General features: G+C 39.4%; 2 protein-coding genes and 1 long non-coding RNA gene across 3 annotated transcripts in view; 2 read left to right on the plus strand and 1 right to left on the minus strand.

The window, feature by feature from the left end:
• zgc:114181 (uncharacterized protein LOC619255 homolog) lies at positions 1-19,498 on the plus strand. The gene is made up of 13 exons (XM_042107045.1): positions 1-118; positions 10,152-10,307; positions 10,417-10,521; positions 14,947-15,090; positions 15,359-15,521; positions 15,933-16,021; positions 16,550-16,747; positions 16,968-17,052; positions 17,249-17,409; positions 17,556-17,720; positions 17,829-17,970; positions 18,510-18,657; positions 18,777-19,498. Exons 2-13 carry the CDS (start codon positions 10,212-10,214, stop codon positions 18,841-18,843), a joined length of 1,563 nt encoding a protein of 520 aa, XP_041962979.1. The 5' UTR covers positions 1-118; positions 10,152-10,211; the 3' UTR covers positions 18,844-19,498.
• The window catches only part of LOC121720691, a 13,293-nt gene continuing 5,342 nt past the window's right edge, over positions 14,648-22,598 (minus strand). The window contains exon 3 of the long non-coding RNA XR_006034607.1: positions 14,648-14,728. This is a non-coding gene — a long non-coding RNA (uncharacterized LOC121720691). The remainder of the gene's footprint in view (positions 14,729-22,598) is intronic.
• Positions 21,539-22,598, plus strand: part of znf407 (zinc finger protein 407) — a 146,073-nt gene continuing 145,013 nt past the window's right edge. The window contains 1 exon segment of the mRNA XM_042107044.1: positions 21,539-21,747. The gene's annotated coding sequence lies outside the window, so the exon portion shown is untranslated.

Below are 22,598 nucleotides of genomic sequence, written 5' to 3' on the forward strand. Positions count from 1 at the left end.
TAACTTGACCTGTTGGCCTCCCCTGGACTGGATGGGACTCGGGGAGTCACTGTGCCATCAAATGTCACTGGAGGCCATTGACTGTATCCTGCCTGTGAGGACATGTCCTGCAGAAATGGTATGAAGCCTACACCCATGCTCTAAGATCTACCAAATATAATGAGAAACCATGGTGATTTGATTAAGGATTATACCATTTATTTTACTACTCATACTATAAAACAGTTTTGCCTTTTTTTCTAAAGAACAGGAAAGACTGATAGGAAGTGAGTAGGAGAGAGGGGTTGGGGTGACCGGGGAAATGACCTCGAGTGGGAATCCATCCAGGGTCCTGAGAGATTGTGCAAAGCAAGTGATTTCTTTATATTCTTATGTTATGTCATCTACATAAAAGTAGGTCACTAAGAATAATTAGACCAGGGTCTCCAGCCTTTTTTCCTCCAAGAGCTACTTTGACAAAATGGACATGGCCGAGAGCTTTTATGTTAGTAGTAGCATCCCATGTATTCACATAGCAGATCTCCTCCCAAAACCGCGGAATAAGATTTGTATGTTTTTTAAAGGTTCCTTTCAACTCATTTACCTTCTCTCTTTGTAGACTGTAAATTTGATTTCATAGGAATTTTAACATGTTTTCCAAGTCACTGGGTAATCAGATTTATGAGCATCTTCCTCAAACCTTTTAGAGAGCTAGAAACAGGTGGAGAGCTACTGGTAGCTCGCGAGCTACCTGTTGGAGACCCCTGAGTTAGACCTTCTGAATTTGCCTTCTGTTCTCTGTGTCCCTTCACTATCACGTGTGTACCTTTATGTTCCCATGTATGGACAAGGGAGGCATCTGTTCAAATTATTATGTCCTCTCATTACTGTGAGTGACTTTCATATGTCACTAGTGCCAGGAAGCACATTGATTAGGATAGTCTGAATATCTTCTGATTCAACTACTCAGCTACAAATATAAAATTAGAAATGCCTTGTCATGATAGTGATTATAAACTTTTTTGTCTTGATGTCTTCACTTCACTTTATCTCGGTGACAGGGTGTGTTGCTTTTTCCCTACAGTCATCACAACTCTAGTCACTTACAGAAATAGGACCTTATCATGATGAATGATTATCTTGCCTGTTTTGCACTGCTTTTTAATTTTTAACTAGGTGGCGCTATACATGAAATAAGTGGTAATGGGATGGGTTGACATGCCCCCTTAAGACTAACATACATAAAAAAGGTGGACCTCCTAGGCCCTACGGTTCTCGAGATATTCACAGAAAACTGCGAATATCAGTGTCCCGGGAATCCTTGACGGAAATTTGGGCATGCGAAAAAAAAAAAAAAAAAAAAACCTTCGCTGCGCGGCGGTCATAATAAACGTCCATGAAAGACAATGAAATCAACACAATTTATAGACAGAGTAATGGATAAATATTATTAAAGCTAAAAAGTTGATAGCATCAACCAGGCCCACCAATCAAAAGTGGCATAATGTATTCCATATAACAGAAAAGAGACTGTACGGAACCATGGTGTAAGTCACTTGTTCTTTCTGAGCCAGATATTGTTACAGAAAGATTTTCTGGTTCAAACCGGATGAACTTGTTTTCTGAACCAGGGATTGGCAGGCACATTTCACTGTGGCAGAAAGATCAGTTGCAAGATCTTTCTCTACTTTTCCCCAGAGACCAAATTATATAAATGTGACATCAGTTTTTCTCAATTGCTAACACAATTTCTGAAACCTTGCTCCATTCTCTTACAGTTTTTTCTGATTGGTTAAGCACATTTTTTGTAACTATTGACTATTCTTGCAAAACTCTACACACAAATAGGAAAACGATTCACCAAATCAGCAAAACATTGTAGTTCTCTTACAAAAACTAATACACCTTGCTTAACTCTTCACACCTTCGTAAAAATGGTTTTTCGTATCAAACAGTAAACGCAAGCCAACACAATAATAAGCACACAATGTGCCAACTACACACTGATGGTATGAATAAAAAAACACATCTGGCTTTTGCTTTCTCTGTGCACAGGCTATGTCAGTTTGAGGTCATACTTTTGACATAGTTCTGTATCCAAACATATCCAAACTTTGAGTATTGGTGTTTATTTACACACATCAAAACAAACACAAGTTTCGTCTACATCACATGCAATGTCCTCTAGTCCAAGGCACCGGGGAAAATAATATATTCGGGAATGCCGTATCCAGGTCAATATCCCCACATGTAGATTGATTTTTTTTGGCCTGTAAAAGGGCTACATGTATTTCTTACTTTTCTTACCCTTCCTCTTCCCCCTCCTCATCCTCCTCTTGCTCCTCCTTGTCCTCTTCCTCTAACTTCACCTCCTCGTCCTCTCCCTCTCGCTTTTTCACTTCTGCGTCCTCTTCCTCCTCCTCTTCCTCCTACTTCTTCACCTCCACGTCCTCTTCCTAGGCCTCCTCTAATTCTCACTCTTCTTACTCTTCCTGCTCCCTCCATTGTACTCCACACGGACAGCTTACCTGTGGCTTATTTACACGGCTTAGGCTGATTACAAAGTGAACTAATTATCCAAAACAGTTTTGTGTGCCAGTGACAGTGTGTCAGACATTTGGCAAAATAGTGTAAATAACAGGCATACATGTGTATAGTTTTGCTAGGAGTGTGTTGATCATTTGGAAATTGAGTGTAAAGCAGTGAGTTGTGAGTGCTGTGCAGTGGATTGTACCTACAGTTTTGCAAAGTGTGTGTTAGAAAATTGCAAACAGAGTGCAAAGCAGTGTTTGTGTTTTTAGTTTTGCAAACTCAGTGAGTGGTTTTGCTGTACAAATTAATAGTTTTAGAAATTGTGCTATAATCATGGTTAACGTTTAAGCATTCAGAAAAAACTGTAATAGTTTTAGAAATTGTGCTATAAGAATCACGGTTAGTGTTTAAGCATTCAGAAAAAACTGTAAAACATTACACAAAACCTCATCTTCAAGCACTATTTACAAAACCTCTAAATCCTCTTGCAAAATCAAACTTTCGCCTCAAAACAGTTTTACCTGTGCTCAAAATCAAACTTTTGCCCCAAAAGTTTTACCTGTGCTCAAAATCAAACTTTCGCCTCTATTTTTTACAGTACTGTACTCTCCATCTGACAAACTTGTCTTTTGTCTCTGTGATACTTTAATTCTTGTTCTTTGATATGAACCTGCAACCAGTCAAAATCTATTGATCAGTCAGTAGGCTACTGTAAACAAATGGAAAGCACAATGTTTGGGGCCATAGAATTTGTGCTATATTCACAATATAGAACGGCCTCTCGGGGCTTTTAATAAAGCAGTCATGGACTGGGACCTAACAGTGACCCAGGCATGGGCCATCATGCTAACAAAAAAGTTACAGTAAATCCAGGTCAATGCCCACTGGCGACGACATTCACATCTATAAATTTGCTGTCAAGAAATATAACATTTTTCTAAATGTTGGCGTTGACGCACGTCAGACGCCGCCAGTGGCCTTTGCTCTGTTAAAAGTAATGGAGTTCTAAACTGTGGCGTTACTCGATGCACATCAGACTCTGCCAGTGGGAACTGGCCTTAAGAGTAAGGCCTACTACTGTGTGGCATGATCAGCTGGTCTCTTTTACACCCCCCTTGAAGTGTGGTGAAATGACTGGAATAAAACAGGTCCTTTATGCTCAGCTGAAGTGTAACTGCTTTGACCTGGCTGAACTGAGCTGACATACTGTAGCTGTTGAGTGAAACATCTGTGGTGCTGTTGTTCCTCCTGACCTAGTTTTGCATTGTACACAGCGTACAAAAGTGACAGTTGATGCTCATCACCCACGGTGGTGGTTCATTTTCCTTTCCAGTATGAGCATCACTGTCTCTTTTTTGGGGTCAGTCTCAACCCTGTTCTTTCATTGGGCTTCCGTCTTCTGCGGTCTTCTGCGGTTTTGTGATGTATTTGTGATGTCTAAGTTCTCTTACTATGTCCTGAGGTTTATGATTTTTGTTGCTGATTAAACCTAAATCTAACTAAATCCCCAAAAAACTAAATTACAAATTTCATAACATCCAATACTTGGAAGTTGGAAAAGTGAAATGACACCAACACAAACCACCTTGAGGGTTTCTGAAAGGTCAACTGAAAAGGTCATTCATGTAGGCATTGTGGAAATAACATCTTTACCTTTCCACATCTTTTAGCTTTGTGCTTTTTTACCCCATCTTGTTTAGAATTATTATCTTAGCCTCTATTACTGTGCTGATGGGATATAATTTTGTGGTAACGTGGCTTGAGGTGGTCTTGTAACTTTTTCAAAGACAAAAATACTTCACTCAGCTACATTTCAGTGTTATCGTCCTTGTCATTGGTGGCTGGGATCTGGTCAAATGTTTTGCCACTGAGCAGCTTGATATCAATATTTGTGCTACAACTAATACTGACTACATTTCAAGTTGAAATGTTTCCTCCTTAGTAGCACATTCCAAATGAGCATTGCTTTCTCACAGTTTTACGTAACTGATCTAGCAAAAAAAAAAAAAATTAAGACCAGACCATTCTTGATTTTGAGCTATAAAAACTGATACAGCACATCTGCAAAGGACAGGAAGACAAAGACAAAGAGACTGACATGGGCAGGGAGTGTAAGAGAGAGAGAGAGAGCAAGAGAGAGAGAGGCAACATGTCTGCAGGATAAGGGCAAAGGTATGCAGGCCAGTTTGAGATTTGTGTTGCTCAGCACATTGGCTGAAAACCTGGCTCTTAACCAGCATGTGGATCCAAATGAAGTTCGCTGACTTTGACCATGCCATCCTGCACCACAGCAAAAAGCTTTGTGCAGGAGCTCACACTGTGTGGTAGCGTGTCCTACGTGATGGGCTCAGATGTCATGGCTGATGTTGAAAAAACAATAACGTCTGAGGTTTTTACATAGGGAGTTCCTATGAATTCAGTACCAAGCTGTAAAACTCCCTCTATACCAATGTACAGTACATGTCAACAACAACCCACAGGATTTTTTTTTCTCTGAAAGGAACTCTGAACTGGTCTATGTACAGTACTTGCCTGCAGCTCTTCAGCATGCAATATTATTTATAGGGTTGAATGCCCTCACATTTACAGGTTTGAGTTTTTCTTGGCCTAAACTCAATGGTTTGTGATTCAAAACAAGTTCTTATATGGTGTGTCATAGGCAATATTTGTTTTGGATTCCACTGCAGCGATTTCAGGGTTTTGAGGATAAACATTTTCACCTTCAAAAGACTCTGCTGCTATGGGTTGTTGATACAATCAGTAAAACGGGATATTTATTAATAATAATAATAATAATAATAATAATAATAAATTAAAATTTTATAGCACTTTTCAAGACACTCAAAGATGCTTTACAGTTTTCACATAGGTACATGACAAGCAAACACGGTAAATAGACAAGGTTATATAAACAGAGAAAAAACATAGATACATGGACAAAGCAGAAGACAAACACTAGCGAAATGGGCAATGGAAAGAGACGAGCTGGGAAAGTCAATTAACAGGAAAAGGCAGGTTTGAGTTTTTAGAGGTGAGTTTTCAGGGCCTGTTTGAAGGATGGTAGGGTGTTTGACTGTTTGATGCGGTTGGGGTCGCATTCCAGGGGGAGGGTGCAGCAGCTGAGAAGGCCTCGTCACCTCAGGTCCGGAGCTTGGTCCTGATGGTCTGGAGCGTGATTGAATCAACGGACTTGAGGCAGTGGGTGGGAGTGTGGTGAATGAGGAGGTCGGAGAGGTATGGAGGGACAAGGTTATTGTATTAATGTGAGTGTCCGAGCGGATGGAGACTCAGGCAACGAAACTCAAGCTGAAGTAATTATTTTTTATTATGACCGCCGCGCAGCGAAGCGGTGGTCATATAGGTTTAGTCAGATTTTTTTTCCTTTCTTTTTCACATGGCCAAAACTGAAAGACCGGGGTACACGAAACTTGGTGGGCATGTAACCCCACATGGATAGCATGGAACCATCGTTTTTCGTTTTGATCTGTAGCCCCCCCACTGGACTGGACCCCCCGAAAGGAGGGTAGGGCAGACACAGTTTTCTGTGAATATCTCGGGAACCGTAGGGTTTAGAAGGACCACCTTTTTTTTGTATGTTGATCTCAAAGGGCCATGTCAACCCATTCCATAACCACTCATTTCATGCATAGCGCCACCTAGTTAAACACAAAAAAGTAAAAATGAGGTGTTGTAATCGCAGGTATCTGTGACCTAACAAAGTCAAAACTGCACGAAATTGGAAGTGTAGGATCATTATGACACCCTCTGAATGCACGCCAAGTTTTGTGGAATTCCGTTCATGGGGGGCCACACAATAAATTAATTTATGTTAATTTCCCTCACGGGATCAAAAGAGTATATAAAACTATATACCAACTGGCCTGGTGGCCGGAGACAGTTTTCTGTGAATATCTCGAGAAGGAGTAGGAGGTCCACCTTTTTTTTGGATGTTGGTCTTAAGGGGCCATGTCAACCCATCCCATTACCACTTATTTCATGTATAGCGCCACCTAGTTAAAAATTAAAAAGCAAAAAATTAGGTGTTTTCATCACAATATCTCTGGCTGACATGGTCAAAACTGCACGAAATTGAAAGTGTAGGATCATTATGACACCCTCCGAACTTTCGTTCATGGGGGGCCTTACAATAAAATAATTTATGTGTACATTTAGTGACCGTACACCAACAGAGTTTTCTGTGAATATCTTGAGAACCGTAGGGCCTAGGATGACCAATTTTTTCGTATGTTTGCCTCCAGGGGTCATGTTAACCCATTCCATATGCACACATGTGCATAAACAGATACACACGCACACACATACATTCACAGTAATCATATGTATGACACATACGTCATACACAGTAGACATATGTACGCATGCATGCACATGCACACACACAGGCACATACACAGGAACACACACACACACCCATACACATAAACATAAACATGTACACGCAGACAAGAAATTCAAGAATTTCTCAGAATTATGAACAGGCAAGATGGGGGTGGGGTTGTATAAAATGAATTTTACATGTGAAATCTATGAACTAATCATGTTTTGGTACTTGTTGTCTAGCAGATACCAGTGAGAATTGAGTGTGCATAATGCAATTTAGTGAGACAGTAAGAATCATATATGCCTTTCAGCGTGATTTATTTTTGTGGAAAAAATGTGCTGGACTGGGCGGCGGTCATATTTTGTACCGCTCTGCGGTACATCTAGTTTTTTTATTACTTTTAAGCTACCGGCAGGTTTACATATCAGACAATACAGAAAACAATAAACAAGACAAAAAACACTGATCCCACTAATATGTAAATGTGCACACATGAAACCCCTGCAATGTTAAGTGAGAAGGTCTTAGTGTGGCAAGTCAGGGAGTCTGGGTGAAATATTTGAATAATTTCAGGATTTCACAGCATTTGCATGTTGAATAACTTTGGACATGCTGATATACAGTGAGTAGGCCTAATATGAAATTCCTCACAATGGGAAGCACTAAGCTTGAAAAAAATTGCCATTGAAAATGAGGCTGTGGCTAGGATATTCTTGGTTGGTATGTAGGGCCCTAGGAGGTTATAAGGCCTACAATTATTAGAAGTAGCAAACTGAAACAAAACAATCTGAACGTTTCTGACTGACAGACAGAGTTGATATAGTTGTTTAAACAATGTCATTCATCCTCAAAAACAATGGCAAAGCTGGTTTACACCATTACACCATAGACTTCTGTTGTGCAAATTTCAGTAACTGTGGTGCATTTAGCATTGTAGGGTGCTAAAATTAAGTTTATCTGTTTAAAGTCCAACTTGTGCTTGCAAAAAAGAAGGGATTAGCTGCTGAGTCAATGGTGCAGTTGCCAAAAGATTTAAAGGGACACTACAAAGGAACTGCTAGAAGATATACAGTAATGACATATGTTGGAAAGTGCAGATACTGAGACTAAATGCCTTAAATCTGTTTATCAGTATTTTTTTTATTTACAGTTTCACTTAGAGCACCTGATTTGAGTTTTATAACAAAACTAATATTTCTAGCGTTCACAGATTAGGTCAGTGACAGTGACACAGGTCAAGGACAGATCTAACATCTAACAGATCTAACTGAATATTTTTACAGTTTTTTCTGATTGCTTATGTAAGCACATTTTTTGTAACTATGGCTATTTTTGCAAAACTCTACACACAAATAGGAAAACCTTTCATCAAATCAGCAAAACATTGTAGTTCTCTTGCAAAAGCTAACACACCTTGCTTACAGTAAGCATTCAGAAAAAACTGTAATATATATAGGCTGCAAAAGCTGATCATTTGTGGAGTGGTACACAGCTCCATCCTGTGGTGACAAAGAATGGTAGAAAAAAGAGGGCATTACCTCTTTTCTTTTGTCTATAAAAGTAATTATCTGTATCTAACAAGTTGACATATACAACTAATTATAAAACATAAACATATATGTGCAAAGTTCCTGAAATACACAGGCTAGTCTAGATGCACGTATAGCACAGACCACAAGAAACCCACTGATCAGGCGTTCTCACTAGGCTCTTTTACAGTAATATGATCACTTAAACTATAGATAACTTTATTGGGCTGCTGACTGCTGCTGATAAAACATCTTGTGTTGTTAATTAGTAACCACCAAACTGACCCACTTCTGCTTATTCTGCTCAGTATAGTTTTTGGCTAAGCCAGGAGAAGGCATTTGGCAAGGTATCAAACAAACACTATCATTGTTGTCCACATGACTTACTGCAGATTCTCCTAGAGGTTTGATTGTAATTGATTGCACTGAGTGCCTTTTGTGTCCATGAGATACTGGTAAGCGTCCAAATGCCATGAATTCACTGTTGGCTGTGCTTCAGCATCAACCTGGGAATGACCTGCATTTAGTTTTTTTTTTTTTGTTATACAGTAAGTCCTATTGAGAAGTAATAAGAATGTTTGAGAAACCTGCATGGGAAATGTAATGCATTGGCTGTAGCCTACATAATAATAATAATAATAATAATAATAATAATAATAATAATAATAAGCTTTATTTGTATAGCACCTTTCATACACAGAATGCAGCTCAAAGTGCTTTACATTTGGAGCATAACACAATAATAGAGAAGAGTCAGTCATTATCAAGAACATGTTACACAATAGAGAAGAATCAGTTATTCAAAAATCATGCCTCATGTCTGAGCTCTATGCATAAGGTTGGCAACTCTCTGGACTTTGTCTATTGGACATAAAAAAAGTTGTAAATTGCATTTTTCATGACCTGTGGAGAAAGTTGCGGTGAAGTGTTAAACACTATGTTTTGAAAGACTCTGTGCTGTGTTTAAGAGGATTCTTCAATGCCTGGTAATTAATCCTACACTTCACCCTCCCCTCCATACCCTGATGGAAATTGTCCTCAATGGAAAAATTCCCAGTCCTCTTTGAATTACTTGCCTCCAAGGCAGAAAGAACATTGTTACCTTCAGTACAGAGTAGACCATGGTGCTTTCACTGCACTGACAGTTTCACAATGGCTTAGGCTACTGTCAAACAAAGGCCAAGTTGATTACATTGAAGCATGTGGGGTTTCAAACGTCCAACTGAGAGACAGAGGGGACTCTAAAGAACAGGAAGTATTTTTTGCTCGTTTGAAAAGACACATAATGGTTGAACAACCCCGTCAGACTAATGGTATTAACGAGGCTACTGTTTTCATACTTTCTTACACGCATTGCTCTCGGTGTTGTTCAACAAGGTGAGCGAAACTAAAGCCCTCATAAAACAATCACTCTGTCATATCACAATCATCATAGCAGCAGTCAAAAAGGCCATTGCCTGTTGACGTCACCACCAGACCTGACTATATATGTATTTATAGTTATACCTACCTGTGCCAGAGCAGAAAATTGTAAAAAAAAAAAAAAAACAGGCCCATAGGCTAATCAAATGGAGTTTGGGAATATAGCCTATCCACAGTAAAACAAGCAGTCGATTGCGCATGTCATATAAGCACGCCATAGGCCTATCTTTAATTTATGCAAAAACTAACGATCTGCTTCCACAGCAGAAACTTGGCGTGTGGCATGTTTGACCATGTCGAAACGCAGCATGTGTTTATTGTTCGCTTGCACTGTTGTTTCTATCCAGGAGAAAATTGAGTGTGGCAGCTTAGTTGGCTGATTTCCAAGAAACTTTCATTAAGTGGTGATGATGACCCTCCAGGAGGTCTTCTGGGTCCACAAACCAAAGTATATAACACGCGCGACCGTGAGACAGCTCGACCATCAACTTTCCCCAAACAAGGTCAGACCGCTTGCTAGCCATTACTAAACGACTGTATTATTGCAAGTGTATTAAGAGTAATCATATCGTATATGTATAGTCATCTTTATCACTCTGTTTTTTCCAACAGATGTTTGTCGTTACTTTACTCGCGGTAATACCTGCGATAATAAACGCTCATCCATTTGATGAACTACACCAATATGTGGATGATCATGTGGAGGATTATGTAGAGGTAAGTTTTTGCCCAGGTCTAAGGGACAATCATGGTAAACTCTTCATTGTTCATTATTATTTATTTTGAATCCACAACCAGAAATATGAGCTGGCTAGCCTATTGCAAATGCCTTATTTAGAGACGTGTTTTTCATTTTTGCTCCAGAGGTTAGCCTCTGTAATATTGCAGTTGTTCCATAGTGAGTTGTATATTATGTTTTTAAATGCCTTAGGGATTGGTAAATTGGATGTTCCCCCTGTTACATTTGGCTTGTTTTGACACACAAGTTGTGAGCAGAAATGCATAGCTTAATTTATTTCTTTGTTCTTCAGTCCTGTAAAGTAAAGCAATCAAAGTGTCTCAGACATACGATATTTCGATACGATGCCATACGATATTTCAGACTTTCGATAAGATGCCATACGATATTTCAGACTTTCAAAACTGCTTCGGGAGCACTGAAGGGATGGGTGAAACTTGATTGGATGTTAAGCTCAAATATCAACAACTTTATAGCTGAATCTATTAGTCTATTATAATACACCTTTATATAATTACATAATAATAATACTATTACATAATTAATACCTAATTAATTACATAATTAAATACATAATTAATACCTTTATAATAATTACATAATAATAATAATAATAATAATAATAATAATAATAATTAATATATTATAATACACCTTTACTTTCCTATCATTCATATCCACTCAATAGACCAGAGGTTCCAAAACTTAAGACCGCTGAAATACTTCTTCGTACATTTAATGAACATTTTATGTAATAATTCACAGCAAGTTGATAAACTGAATATGGTGGTCCAAGAGCAGACCATGCACCGGTCCATGCATCAGGATGGCAGTCAGATACAAAGGACTGCACAATGTTGCTAACGTTAACCGCTTTCACACACACACAAACGAAATAAAATACACGATGGTAAATATAACATTCAATACCAAAACACTATTATTTACACGATTACTCCTGAAATAACTGCTATTAACTGCACATTCACTATATAAAAATCACTGTTTGGAGGAAAAGGTTCGTGTGCTGTCGTCGATTGGAAGTTGTTCAAATGGCAAAATTGCTCTGGTTTTGCCTATTATTCAGTGAGGTGTGGTGGTTTATGGGATGAGTAGTTCCTTCGCTCGGAATTGAAAATATGTACACAGTCTTGTACCTTTGACTTTTTTTGGACTTTCTCTTCGTTTTTTCACTCGAAATGATATGTTGTATGCTTATGAGTTACGGCGTAGCTGATTAGCCTAAGACATGCTCTAAAACTCTTTAGATACGGATTTTTCCAAAACGTCAATGGGAGAAATGAATGGGAAATTTACTTCCAGAAACCAATCTCTCTCGGAGGAGGGGCGGGACTGTGATGCTCTATTACAATCAATATGGGCTCAGTGATGTGTAAGAAGAGGTGTTTCAAAACACAATATAAAAGAGATATTGAATTTCCATTTGAGGCATTACAAAACACCGTTCTCACACAAGTTCAGGTGGTGTTTAGGTTAGGAGGTCTTTAAACTAGCACTCATAAGTCCATTTGACCATTTAAGGCATTAAGCACAAGCTCAAAACATAGCAAAAATCATAGCACTGTCTGATGTCCTTACAGTAAATGCCCTTTTGAAGTGTGCAACATATTAGCACCCTAAATTGACACATTAAACATTCACTGGTTCACTGTGATTTTTCTGATTCACTTGAGATGTTAAGAAATTTAGTTTGACTTATTCCACCTCACAACCACTAGCCTAGAAATCTAGACGCACCCTCGCAAATTACATTTGCTGCCAGGGCTAGTCTAGCAACTCTCCGTTGGCTTATGAGCTCGAAAAATTAAACTTCTATCAGGCCAATCAAATCGTGTATAGAGTCGTTAGGCGGGCTTAACATAATGATTGATGGCAGAGTTGCAACGGTTTGGCTTGAATTCCCTGCTACTTGAAAACAAACTAGATGTACCGCAGAGCGGTACAAAATATGACCGCCGCCCAGTCCAGCACATTTTTTCCACAAAAATAAATCACGCTGAAAGGCCTATATGATTCTAACTGTCTCACTAAATTGCATTAGCCACACTCAATTCTCACTGGTATCTGCTAGACAACAAGTACCAAAACATAATTAGTTCATAGATTCCACATGTAAAATTCATTTTATACAACCCCACCCCCATCTTGCCTGTTCATAATTCTGAGAAATTCTTGAATTGTGTGCATGTGTGCGTGTACACGTTTATGTTTATGTGTGTGGGTGTGTGTGTGTGTGTGTGTGTGCGTGCTTGTGTGTTTGCCTGCGTATGTGTGTTTGTGCATGTGCATGCATGCATACATATGTCTACTGTGTGAGTATGTGTCATACGTATGATTACTGTGAATGTATGTGTGTGCGTGTGTATCTGTTTATGCACATGTGTGCACATGGAATGGGTTAACATGACCCCTGGAGGCAAACATACGGAAAAAATTGGTCATCCTAGGCCCTACGGTTCTCAAGATATTCACAGAAAACTGTGTCTGCCCTACCCTCCTTTCGGGGGGTCCAGTACAGCGGGGGGGCTACAGATCAAAACGAAAAACGATGGTTCCATGCTATCCATGTGGGGTTACATGCCCACCAAGTTTCGTGTACCCCGGTCTTTCAGTGTCCCGGGAATCCTTGTTGGTGCACGGTCACTAAATGTACACATAAATTATTTTATTGTAAGGCCCCCCATGAACGAAAGTTCACAAAACTTGGCATGCATTCGGAGGGTGTCATAATGATCCTACACTTTCAATTTCGTGCAGTTTTGACCATGTCAGCCAGAGATATTGTGATGAAAACACCTAATTTTTTGCTTTTTAATTTTTAACTAGGTGGCGCTATACATGAAATAAGTGGTAATGGGATGGGTTGACATGCCCCCTTAAGACCAACATACCAAAAAAAGGTGGACCTCCTAGGCCCTACGGTTCTCGAGATATTCACAGAAAACTGTCTCCGGCCACCTACAGGCCAGTTGGTGTATAGTAACATAAATTAATTTATTGTGTGGCCCCCCATGAACGGAATTCCACGAAACTTGGCGTGCATTCAGAGGGTGTCATAATGATCCTACACTTCCAATTTCGTGCAGTTCTGACTATGTTAGGTCACAGATACCTGCGATTACAACACCTCATTTTTACTTTTTTGTGTTTAACTAGGTGGCGCTATACATGAAATGAGTGGTTATGGAATGAGTTGACATGGCCCCTTGAGATCAACATACAAAAAAAAATGGTCCTCCTAAACCTTACGGTTCTCGAGATATTCACAGAAAACTGTGTCTGCCCTACCCTCCTTTCGAGGGGTGCAGTCCAGCGGGGGGGCTACAGATCAAAACGAAAAACGATGGTTCCATGCTATCCATATGGGGTTACATGCCCACCAAGTTTCGTCTACCCCGGTCTTTCAGTGTCCCGGGAATCATTGACGGAAATTTGGACATGCGAAAAAGAAAAAAAAAAAAAAATCTGACTAAACCTTCGCTGCACGGCGGTCATAATAAGATAATGTTGCTGTTGGCGAACAGTGTGACACGAGTTAAGCTTTTATTAAGTTGGCAAAAGTTTGAACTAGCCAACTAGCTCCGCTGGTGGGAAACGCATGGGACTCATTGCGCTGTCCTATTGCGTGCAGAGGGAATTTGAAAGACAACCGATTATTCCGCCCCTCGGACTGAGCACTGCTAACGGTGAGTGCCCAGACCCTACATTTTAATGTGGGTCTGGCTCGTCAGGCACGTTATAACACTTTAGCGCTATCATAATCCATCAATGACGAGACCATCAAATATGTTCCAGATCAACGTCAATACATGTTTGAAGAATCGTTTGATATTTAATTTGAGTGAAATATCTCTAGATACTTTTGAATTTGAACTATAGTCATGAACTTTTACAGTATTTCAACATTAATTATACAAATTAAATAATAATAATAATAATAATAATAATTAAATAATAATAATAATGATATTAATTTAGGCTACCTCTCGTGGCCCACCATCAATACTGTGATGACCCACACTTTGGGAAACACTGCAATAGGCAGTGTGCAGCCTTGTATAGAATGACAATAGTTTTCCTATAGGTCACTTACTGGATCTGCACCTTGCTATCTTAATTCCATGATCCAGCTCTATGTCCCCTCTTGCCAATTGCAGTCCTCTGCTATGTTGGCCTTCCATCAACACTGGAGGTCACAGTTAAGACTCTTTTCTTCTGTGGTTCCTCATTGGGGGAGTGTTTTATGTTTATTGATGTCATTGTGACAAGTCACTATGGGCAAAATGCTTAGAAGCATAAACATTGTATTTATCAGCTATTTGAATGGAAGCTTTATAACAAAGGGTATGCTTCCAAAAACAATATGCTCTCTGTTGCAACAGGCTTTGAGGCAGTGGGTGGCGGTGGAGAGTGACTCCAGTGATGTCACCAAGAGGCCGGACCTACACCGCATGATGGACATGACTGCAGAGAAGTTAAAAGGCATGGGGGCGGAGGTGGAAATGGTGGACATTGGAACACAAGAGGTCAGATGATAAAATTAATGCTGCACGCCACACCATTCTGTTGCAGTGACTGAGTTTGAGAGAGGTTAATAAGTGCCAACATCACTGGACTGTATGACTTCTTATACTCTAAACTTGACTCAATACCATAGCCTTTAGACTGTACAATCAGTAGGCTATCAAAACCTTATCTTATTTTATCCTAATAATAACCATCATTACAAATTTGCACAAGATTGAAAACATATATAAGCATATGATGCTAATCATTTTATCATGTCGCCATCAGCTTCCTGATGGCACAACCCTCCCACTCCCGAAAGTGGTCACTGCCCAAATCGGTAACGATTCCAATAAACACACAGTGTGCATTTATGGACATGTAGATGTCCAACCAGCTAAGAAGGAGGATGGGTGGGCCACTGATCCTTATAACCTGACTGACATCGATGGTAAGTGTCCTTTATCCCTTTGGGTCACTGGGACAAAATGTGACTACCATTAAAGGTTTCATTCCTTAAATCTGAGAAATCTTGGCTTGTGTGCAAATATGTGTTTTATTCTGGTTGCTTTTAATATTTGACACACGCCTAAACCAAAGCCTTTGCTGCCATCATGTGGTCTTAATGATTTTAATCTTTATCCATTATATGATGGATTTGTAAATATAGAAAATATATGGAAAATATAGAGGAAGAACAACAGATCTACATTATTTAGGCTTACTCATTAACAAACTTGCAGATCAGGTTGCAGATATGATAACCAAGCTTGTTGCTGATTCACTGATAGTATTTGACATTGTGCAAAACAAAATAAAAAATGTTTAGTGACTGCTAACATTGTGTATGTTCATCCTATAGGGAAACTTTATGGTAGAGGAGCATCTGACAATAAGGCTCCAGTCCTAGCTTGGATACACGCAGTAGAGGCCTACCAGGCTCTGAATTTGGTGAGTGAAAGGAAAATAAAACAACATTTTTTATGCACTATCAAATATCACAAGTTCATTTTCCCAGGATGTTGCTCTCAGCCAGTGCGATCCATTTTACTTGTTATTTGGGATTACAGATTGAGAAAGTTAAATCCCTCATGAGAACCAAATTCAATTTAATCAGTACAAATGGCTCACAATCCAGTGGATTAAGCTATTTAACTGAACAGACATTTACACAAAATACTAGAAACACTTGTTATCTAAACATAGCCTACTATCAACAAGTTATTATCCAAACATCCAAACTATACTATATTTATAAATCTGTTATGGCACAGATGTCTGTCTGTCAATTTTAGAGAGGGACTGCTCTTGTTGTTATCCAGGTATTTTGTTGGTTTCATTTAGAATTCCATTGCAGGCCTGTGGTAATCTGTATTTAGACACTGCTAAGAACCTTAATGGACAAATATTCAGATCATTCTACATAAAATAACTTTGAGAGAGGTATGTGATCTCACTCTGTGTTCACACCCACACTAGGACCTGCCAGTAAATGTCAAGTTCATCATTGAGGGGATGGAGGAGACTGGCTCCAATGGTCTGGACTCAATGATAGTGGCAAAGCGGGACACATTCTTCTCCGATGTGGATTACATCATCATTTCAGACTGTGGTTGGCTGAGCCGGAGGCCTGCGCTTACCTATGGTACCCGAGGAAACTGTTACTTCTTTGCAGAGGTAAGAATGACTGATGTTATGAACTAAATCTTGGGCCATTTGAATGTGCAGCAGTTATAATGCAGCAAAGTATTTGACTGACACTTAGACAATAAATATGTTGTCTCATAATATAAAATGTTTATGTTACAGTAAAATATACTGCCGTATGTGGTTGGTTGAGAGGAGTAAAAATGATTGATAGATTTGTTTCTAACCTCTGTGCATGCTGGCCCAACAGGTAGAAGGACCTAAGCAGGACTTACACTCTGGGGTTTATGGGGGCACTGTGATCGAACCCATGACAGACCTAATTGGCATCTTAGGTGAGTATTATTCACTTACTTACACTTACAATTATTTTATATGGAAAAAAATGCTGTCTTGGGTGTTATTTTCCTCTTCTGTTTAACTTGAGTTCAGGCTGAACAGCCTCAACATGTTTTTTTTTGTAAGTTTATATTTAGACACAGATTTTTCCTGGTAGGCCTAACATACCATGCATTATATTCTGTCTCTCAGACTCTTTAATCAGCCCCAGTGGAAAGATCCTTGTTCCTGGGATCAGAGAGGCTGTGGCTCCCTTCTCCGATGAGGAATGGAAAATGTATCAGGACATTGAGTTTGACGTGGATACCTATAAGTCTAAGATTGGGATCGATCAACTTATGTACAACAACAAAGTAAGACTATCACTAAAGACTGCTATTTTAACCACAGCGTCATGCAAGATTATTTGGAAAAAGCTCAACTTTAGACATTAGGCTGAACAAGTAGAAACACTTTTGTCTGTGTAGTAAATATACATTATATTTTATAACCCTCTTAGGTGGACTTGCTGGCTCATCGATGGCGCCATCCCACCGTATCCATACATGGCATAGAGGGTGCCTTCTCTGCTTCTGGCTCAAAGACAGTCATTCCTGCAAAGGTCATTGGCAAATTCTCCATCCGACAGGTCCCTGATATGGACCCCGCCATGGTCAAAAAGCAGGTACACATGATATCACTACTGTTGGTGGCTTTTTGAAATGTTACCAGAACAAAAAGTCCTGGTTAGTGTGGATACGTCACAACCATGTGACACACTTATCTGTTTTAGGTGACAGACTACTTGCACTCAGTGTTTACAAAACGGAAGAGTCCCAACAAGTTAACAGTGACAATGATCATTGGGGCCAAACCCTGGTTGGCGGACACCAAGCATCCTCTGTATGAGGCAGGAATCGCTGCTGTAAAGAGAGGTAACCAGATTTGATTCATTATTCTAAAATGGATAGTTCCAGTCCTTGATTATGATTGGCTGAATCTCGTTCGATGCTGTCGTAAAATCCAACACAAACATACACCTTGACCGCATTTTGTTGTATAGTACTGCGCTACCACAACTCAATACAAAAGTTAGAATACTGTAGCTGCGTCTTCACGTTGCTTGGCAACCATTCAGATAGAGGGATTCTTATTTTTTTCACTCTGCTGTCACTAGCTGTTCTAAAATCAGTGGAACCTATATGGCCTCTCGGGGCTTATTGCTTAATCATATTGTAATCTGGCAGTGTTCCTGCTATCCACAACGTGTTGGAGAAAAATGGGATTGTAAAAGTTCATCAACATGTTACACTTTGTCACATTAGAACGGATTTTATCAGAACTAGGCCTACTACAATCTACAGTACATGCAGGTCTCAGATCATAAATTTGCATCCATTTAACATTATTTACCTTTGGTTAGAATTTGTATTGCAAGAGGAGTAATAGCACAATACTTGTGCATGCACTGCAGTTTTTCAGGTGGAGCCAGATCTGATTCGTGAGGGAGGCACAATTCCAATTGCTCGGACCTTCCAAGATGTGACAAAGAAGAACATCATTATGCTTCCCATTGGAGGCTTTGATGACGGACTTCATTCCCAGAATGAGAAAATGAGCAGGTAACTCAGTATCTTGTCACTTACTTCAGTCAATTTAGGCTTTATCTTCAGTCGCCATCATGTAAAATGTTTGTAACCATCAGTTGTACCCTCAATTATTGCAAATGTATGTTTTACAGGTACAACTACATTGAAGGGACAAAGCTGTTCATCTCCTATCTTCATGAAGTAGCTGAAATCAAGTAGTAAACATGTGTTGAATGAATGATGAACACCCTCAAAGTCTTATATTCTTAAATACTGCCGAACATTATTCGCACTAATAAGCATGATATGGTCAACAGCTTTTATTAAGAGGCATCATTTTTACTGGATTGTTTGTGTCAGTAGGTATCTCTAACTGATCAACGGAGCAGCATTTATCTATGTATGTTTTTTTCCTGTTGATAATGTATATAGATACAACTGCCTCATAAATAAAGATGTTCTGAAAGACTGGTTACTTTCCCAGATATCGGTCATTAGTAAACACATTACTCAGTGATGTTAGCAAATATTTTATTTCTGTTGTTCATATCAGTCTTTATGATTACACAAGTGGTTCCCACCACACACAGTCAACATGTCTTGGTCTGATATTACACCAGCATTAAAAAATGCTTCTAAGAGGATTTGCTTTTTTCGGATTGTGTGCTGTGCACTGACAAATAAAGGTGCAACAGCATGCCCTGAAATGATCATTTAAAAAGATTATGTCTGGGCAACTTCACAGTATAAGGTCATTTGTGCATAATGAATTAGTCAGGAGTCAGTATGAATCCTTCTTTCAATGTATACAGATTTGTAATACATATGTTGTATTGTGTAAAATGTTATAAAACTTTACAAAAAATATCATCAACCTTCAGTTCCCTTAACAAGTACATCTGCATACAAATGACTAATGACCTTAATGAAAAATGAGCGGGTAGGGGGATTGCTACAATCTATGTCAAATACCTCTAACTGAGATGAATTAACCATAATTATGGGAAGGGTAAACAATGTCCTCGACACCCTTGTTCCATTTATCACCCCAAAGACCTGTCCAGATGTCAATTAAAATGCACTTGTGAAATGCGTCTTTGAGTGTGCCAAACTGGTCAGGGCCGTCACAGGAAGCAAGTGATTAATCTCTTACCATCCATCAGCAGTGGTCTGACACAGTTTGGCATGTTCATCTGCAGAGGGCACTATAACCTATAGGAAAGGGGGCATACCTGAGTATGTACTGGGTGAACCAGTGAAAAGTCAGAATGTCTGGAAGTAATACTGTAGGTAAAGAATGTATCTGAAGCACTGCTTACAGTCTTTGAGGGAAATGCAGATGTATTCAGCATTTAGATCCTTTAAAACTTAAAAAGATTAGATTAGATTCAACTTCTCCCTTCAGTGTTCCTGAAACAAATTTGCTGAAAAATTGCATCCTTATTCTGAGCTTTGTTCACTACTTGCAGTGCCATGGTTGTGTTCAAACACACACACACACACACAGAACAGACAGCTAGAGCATGTGAGAAACAATTTGGTGATTTTGACAAAAAATGTATTGGATTATGCAGTTATTGAGCACTACTCCTTGAAGGTCAATGGATTTGCATGGAGGGGGGTGGGAGTGGGGACAACAACACATGATTGACAGGCAGCTTATTGTTCTGATTGGTCTTGTTCAATTGACAGAGCCTGTTGTATTCAGAGAGATTAGTCTTTTCATGTAGACAACTGAGCTGGTAAAAAGTGACAAGAAAAACTGTCTAACCATTGATCTGTTTGCATGTTATACTGTAATCATAACATACAGCTAACGGCTCTTTTAACACATTAATAAGATCCCAACACATTTAGTTGTCTAAATATATATAATTGTCTATATTTGCATGAGTATTTTGAGACATAGCCAGGCTTAAATACACACGGTACATTATGTTGATCTGTTATGGTCAAATGTCTGGCACCTCTGTACTATCTACATAAGTTACCACATGGCTTAATCTGGAAGTCAAAAGCACAGGGGTTTGTGCAAAAACTGCATTTAAAATTGCAATATTACTGCCTTTGGAAATATAGAACATAAGTGTCCACAATGAAAACACTTTTGTAACAGTGAAAATGATTATGGCTTGCATACTTCTGAAAGCCACTGTCTATGAGTGGTGGTTGTGGGGAGCTATCACAGGAATATTTGAGGTGTAATGCTGTCAGGTAGGCCTAATGACATGTGTCCTAGGCTAGCCCATGGAGGGCATGGACAGGTGTTGGGGCCTTCTGGAGCTGTTGTGGGCCTATAATACCATTTGTGTCTCTGTTGTTGTTAATGCTGGTTTTGGTGCAACATGATGTGTAATTACGAGGCCTACATTATGGGTAGGCCCTATTTGCATGTGACAGGGAGAGGTTTGGCCACTAAAATCCACAACCGGTGACACATGGAATTTGACATTCTCTCCGGGTACAAACAAAAAGTTAAGCACATAATCAACTTTTGTTTACAATTTTATTTTAATATACTTATAGTAGCCCTATATATATATATAAAAATTAGGGTTGTAAATCTATACTCTAAATAGAAAAGAGAAATGTATTAAGCCTTTCCGCATTTGTTTCCGCTCATTTTAACCTCAATGGTCTGCGTTTACATTCCAAACTAACACTATAATTCACAAACAACTCCAAGGAGGCTATAATTTCATTTGAAAATTTCGAAAGTCTCCTGACACAGACCTCAGCTGGCAGAGAGTGGGTCATCTCAATTCCAAACTAGCCACTGGACCAAAAGCAGGCGCCGCTGAAAAAAAGCATAACGTTAGCCAGTGACTTATTTGCCACTTACGTTACCTCTGCATAGACGGTTTTAGCTTTTAACGAAAAACATAGTTGTAGACGTTAGGCAAAGAAAGCAATATTCAATTTAACCACTGGTAAAAGCTACTCCAGTTCCACCACGGAATGAAAGTCAATCCACTGAATGTAGATTTCTGCAGAATGTGTAGCTTACACAGCATACAGTTAAGCCCGCCTTTCTGTGACAGTGACGTAACGCACGCTCTACGGTACGCCACTTGTGAGCAAGAGCAAAAAGCGCGGACAGTGGAATTACAGGGTGATTAGGAGGTAAGAGACGAAAACAACCATCGTGTGTAGAATTTGTTTGATCGTATTGTTGTATAAATCCACTGGGTTAAATGTGATTCGAGCTACAATCTTTATATTGGCCAAGAAAACACATAGTTTAGAGGTCGCATTTGGATTGCTTTTTGGGCCTCTGTGCTGCCGTCGTTTTCAGAGCCTTCGAGGACCTAAGCCCCGTCCCTGGTGCCTTCTTATTGGATAGTTGAATGAACAGTGCAAGTTAATTGGACATCTTAAACGCCATTCAAGCAATAGACTATGGGAAGTGTCGACTTCAGAACAGCCTCGCTGAATTAGCTAACTTAGCTTCGAACTTGCTGTTGGCTATGAAATCAGTAACCAGCTGTATGATTCATGTTAATATAAACATGCTGTGGTGTAAGAATATTGACGTACATCATTATATGCTGTAATACGTATTTATTAAATGATATAAAACAATTTTCGGATTTGTTTCATGGCCGCTAGCTATCTAACGTAATGCTACTCGTACATGTAGAACTAGGCACGGCACAGAGGTCTGCCGGCTAACTTAGCTAGCTATAGTTAACATAGTTTTAGCAGGTATGCGAACAGTAAGTTAACTAGCCGTTAGCAGCTAACGTTAGGAGTGTAACTGATCTCAGAAATCGTACATATTGTTTATGTAAGAGATGACAGTTGTCATGTGCGAAAGAATGACCGCTACTGTTAGATCGTTCGGAATCTCACATCGCTAATGTTTGTTGTAGCAGAGAAGGCAATGTTACTTCGAAATACGGAAATGAGCCAACACAGCTTACGTTACCGGGGCGAGCCGACCACAAACACAGGCAGTAGGTTCGCGAGGACCA

The sequence above is a fragment of the Alosa sapidissima genome, chromosome 10, assembly GCF_018492685.1.
Source record: "Alosa sapidissima isolate fAloSap1 chromosome 10, fAloSap1.pri, whole genome shotgun sequence".
Taxonomy (NCBI): domain Eukaryota; kingdom Metazoa; phylum Chordata; class Actinopteri; order Clupeiformes; family Clupeidae; genus Alosa; species Alosa sapidissima.

Excerpts from the sequence above, each read along its gene's own strand:
- zgc:114181 (XM_042107045.1), top strand. The coding sequence starts at position 10,212 with ATGATGACCCTCCAGGAGGTCTTCTGGGTCCACAAACCAAAGTATATA. Across the intron at positions 17,971-18,509 it reads AATCGCTGCTGTAAAGAGAG|TTTTTCAGGTGGAGCCAGAT; the intron begins GTAACCAGATTT and ends CATGCACTGCAG. Across the intron at positions 18,658-18,776 it reads CAGAATGAGAAAATGAGCAG|GTACAACTACATTGAAGGGA; the intron begins GTAACTCAGTAT and ends TATGTTTTACAG.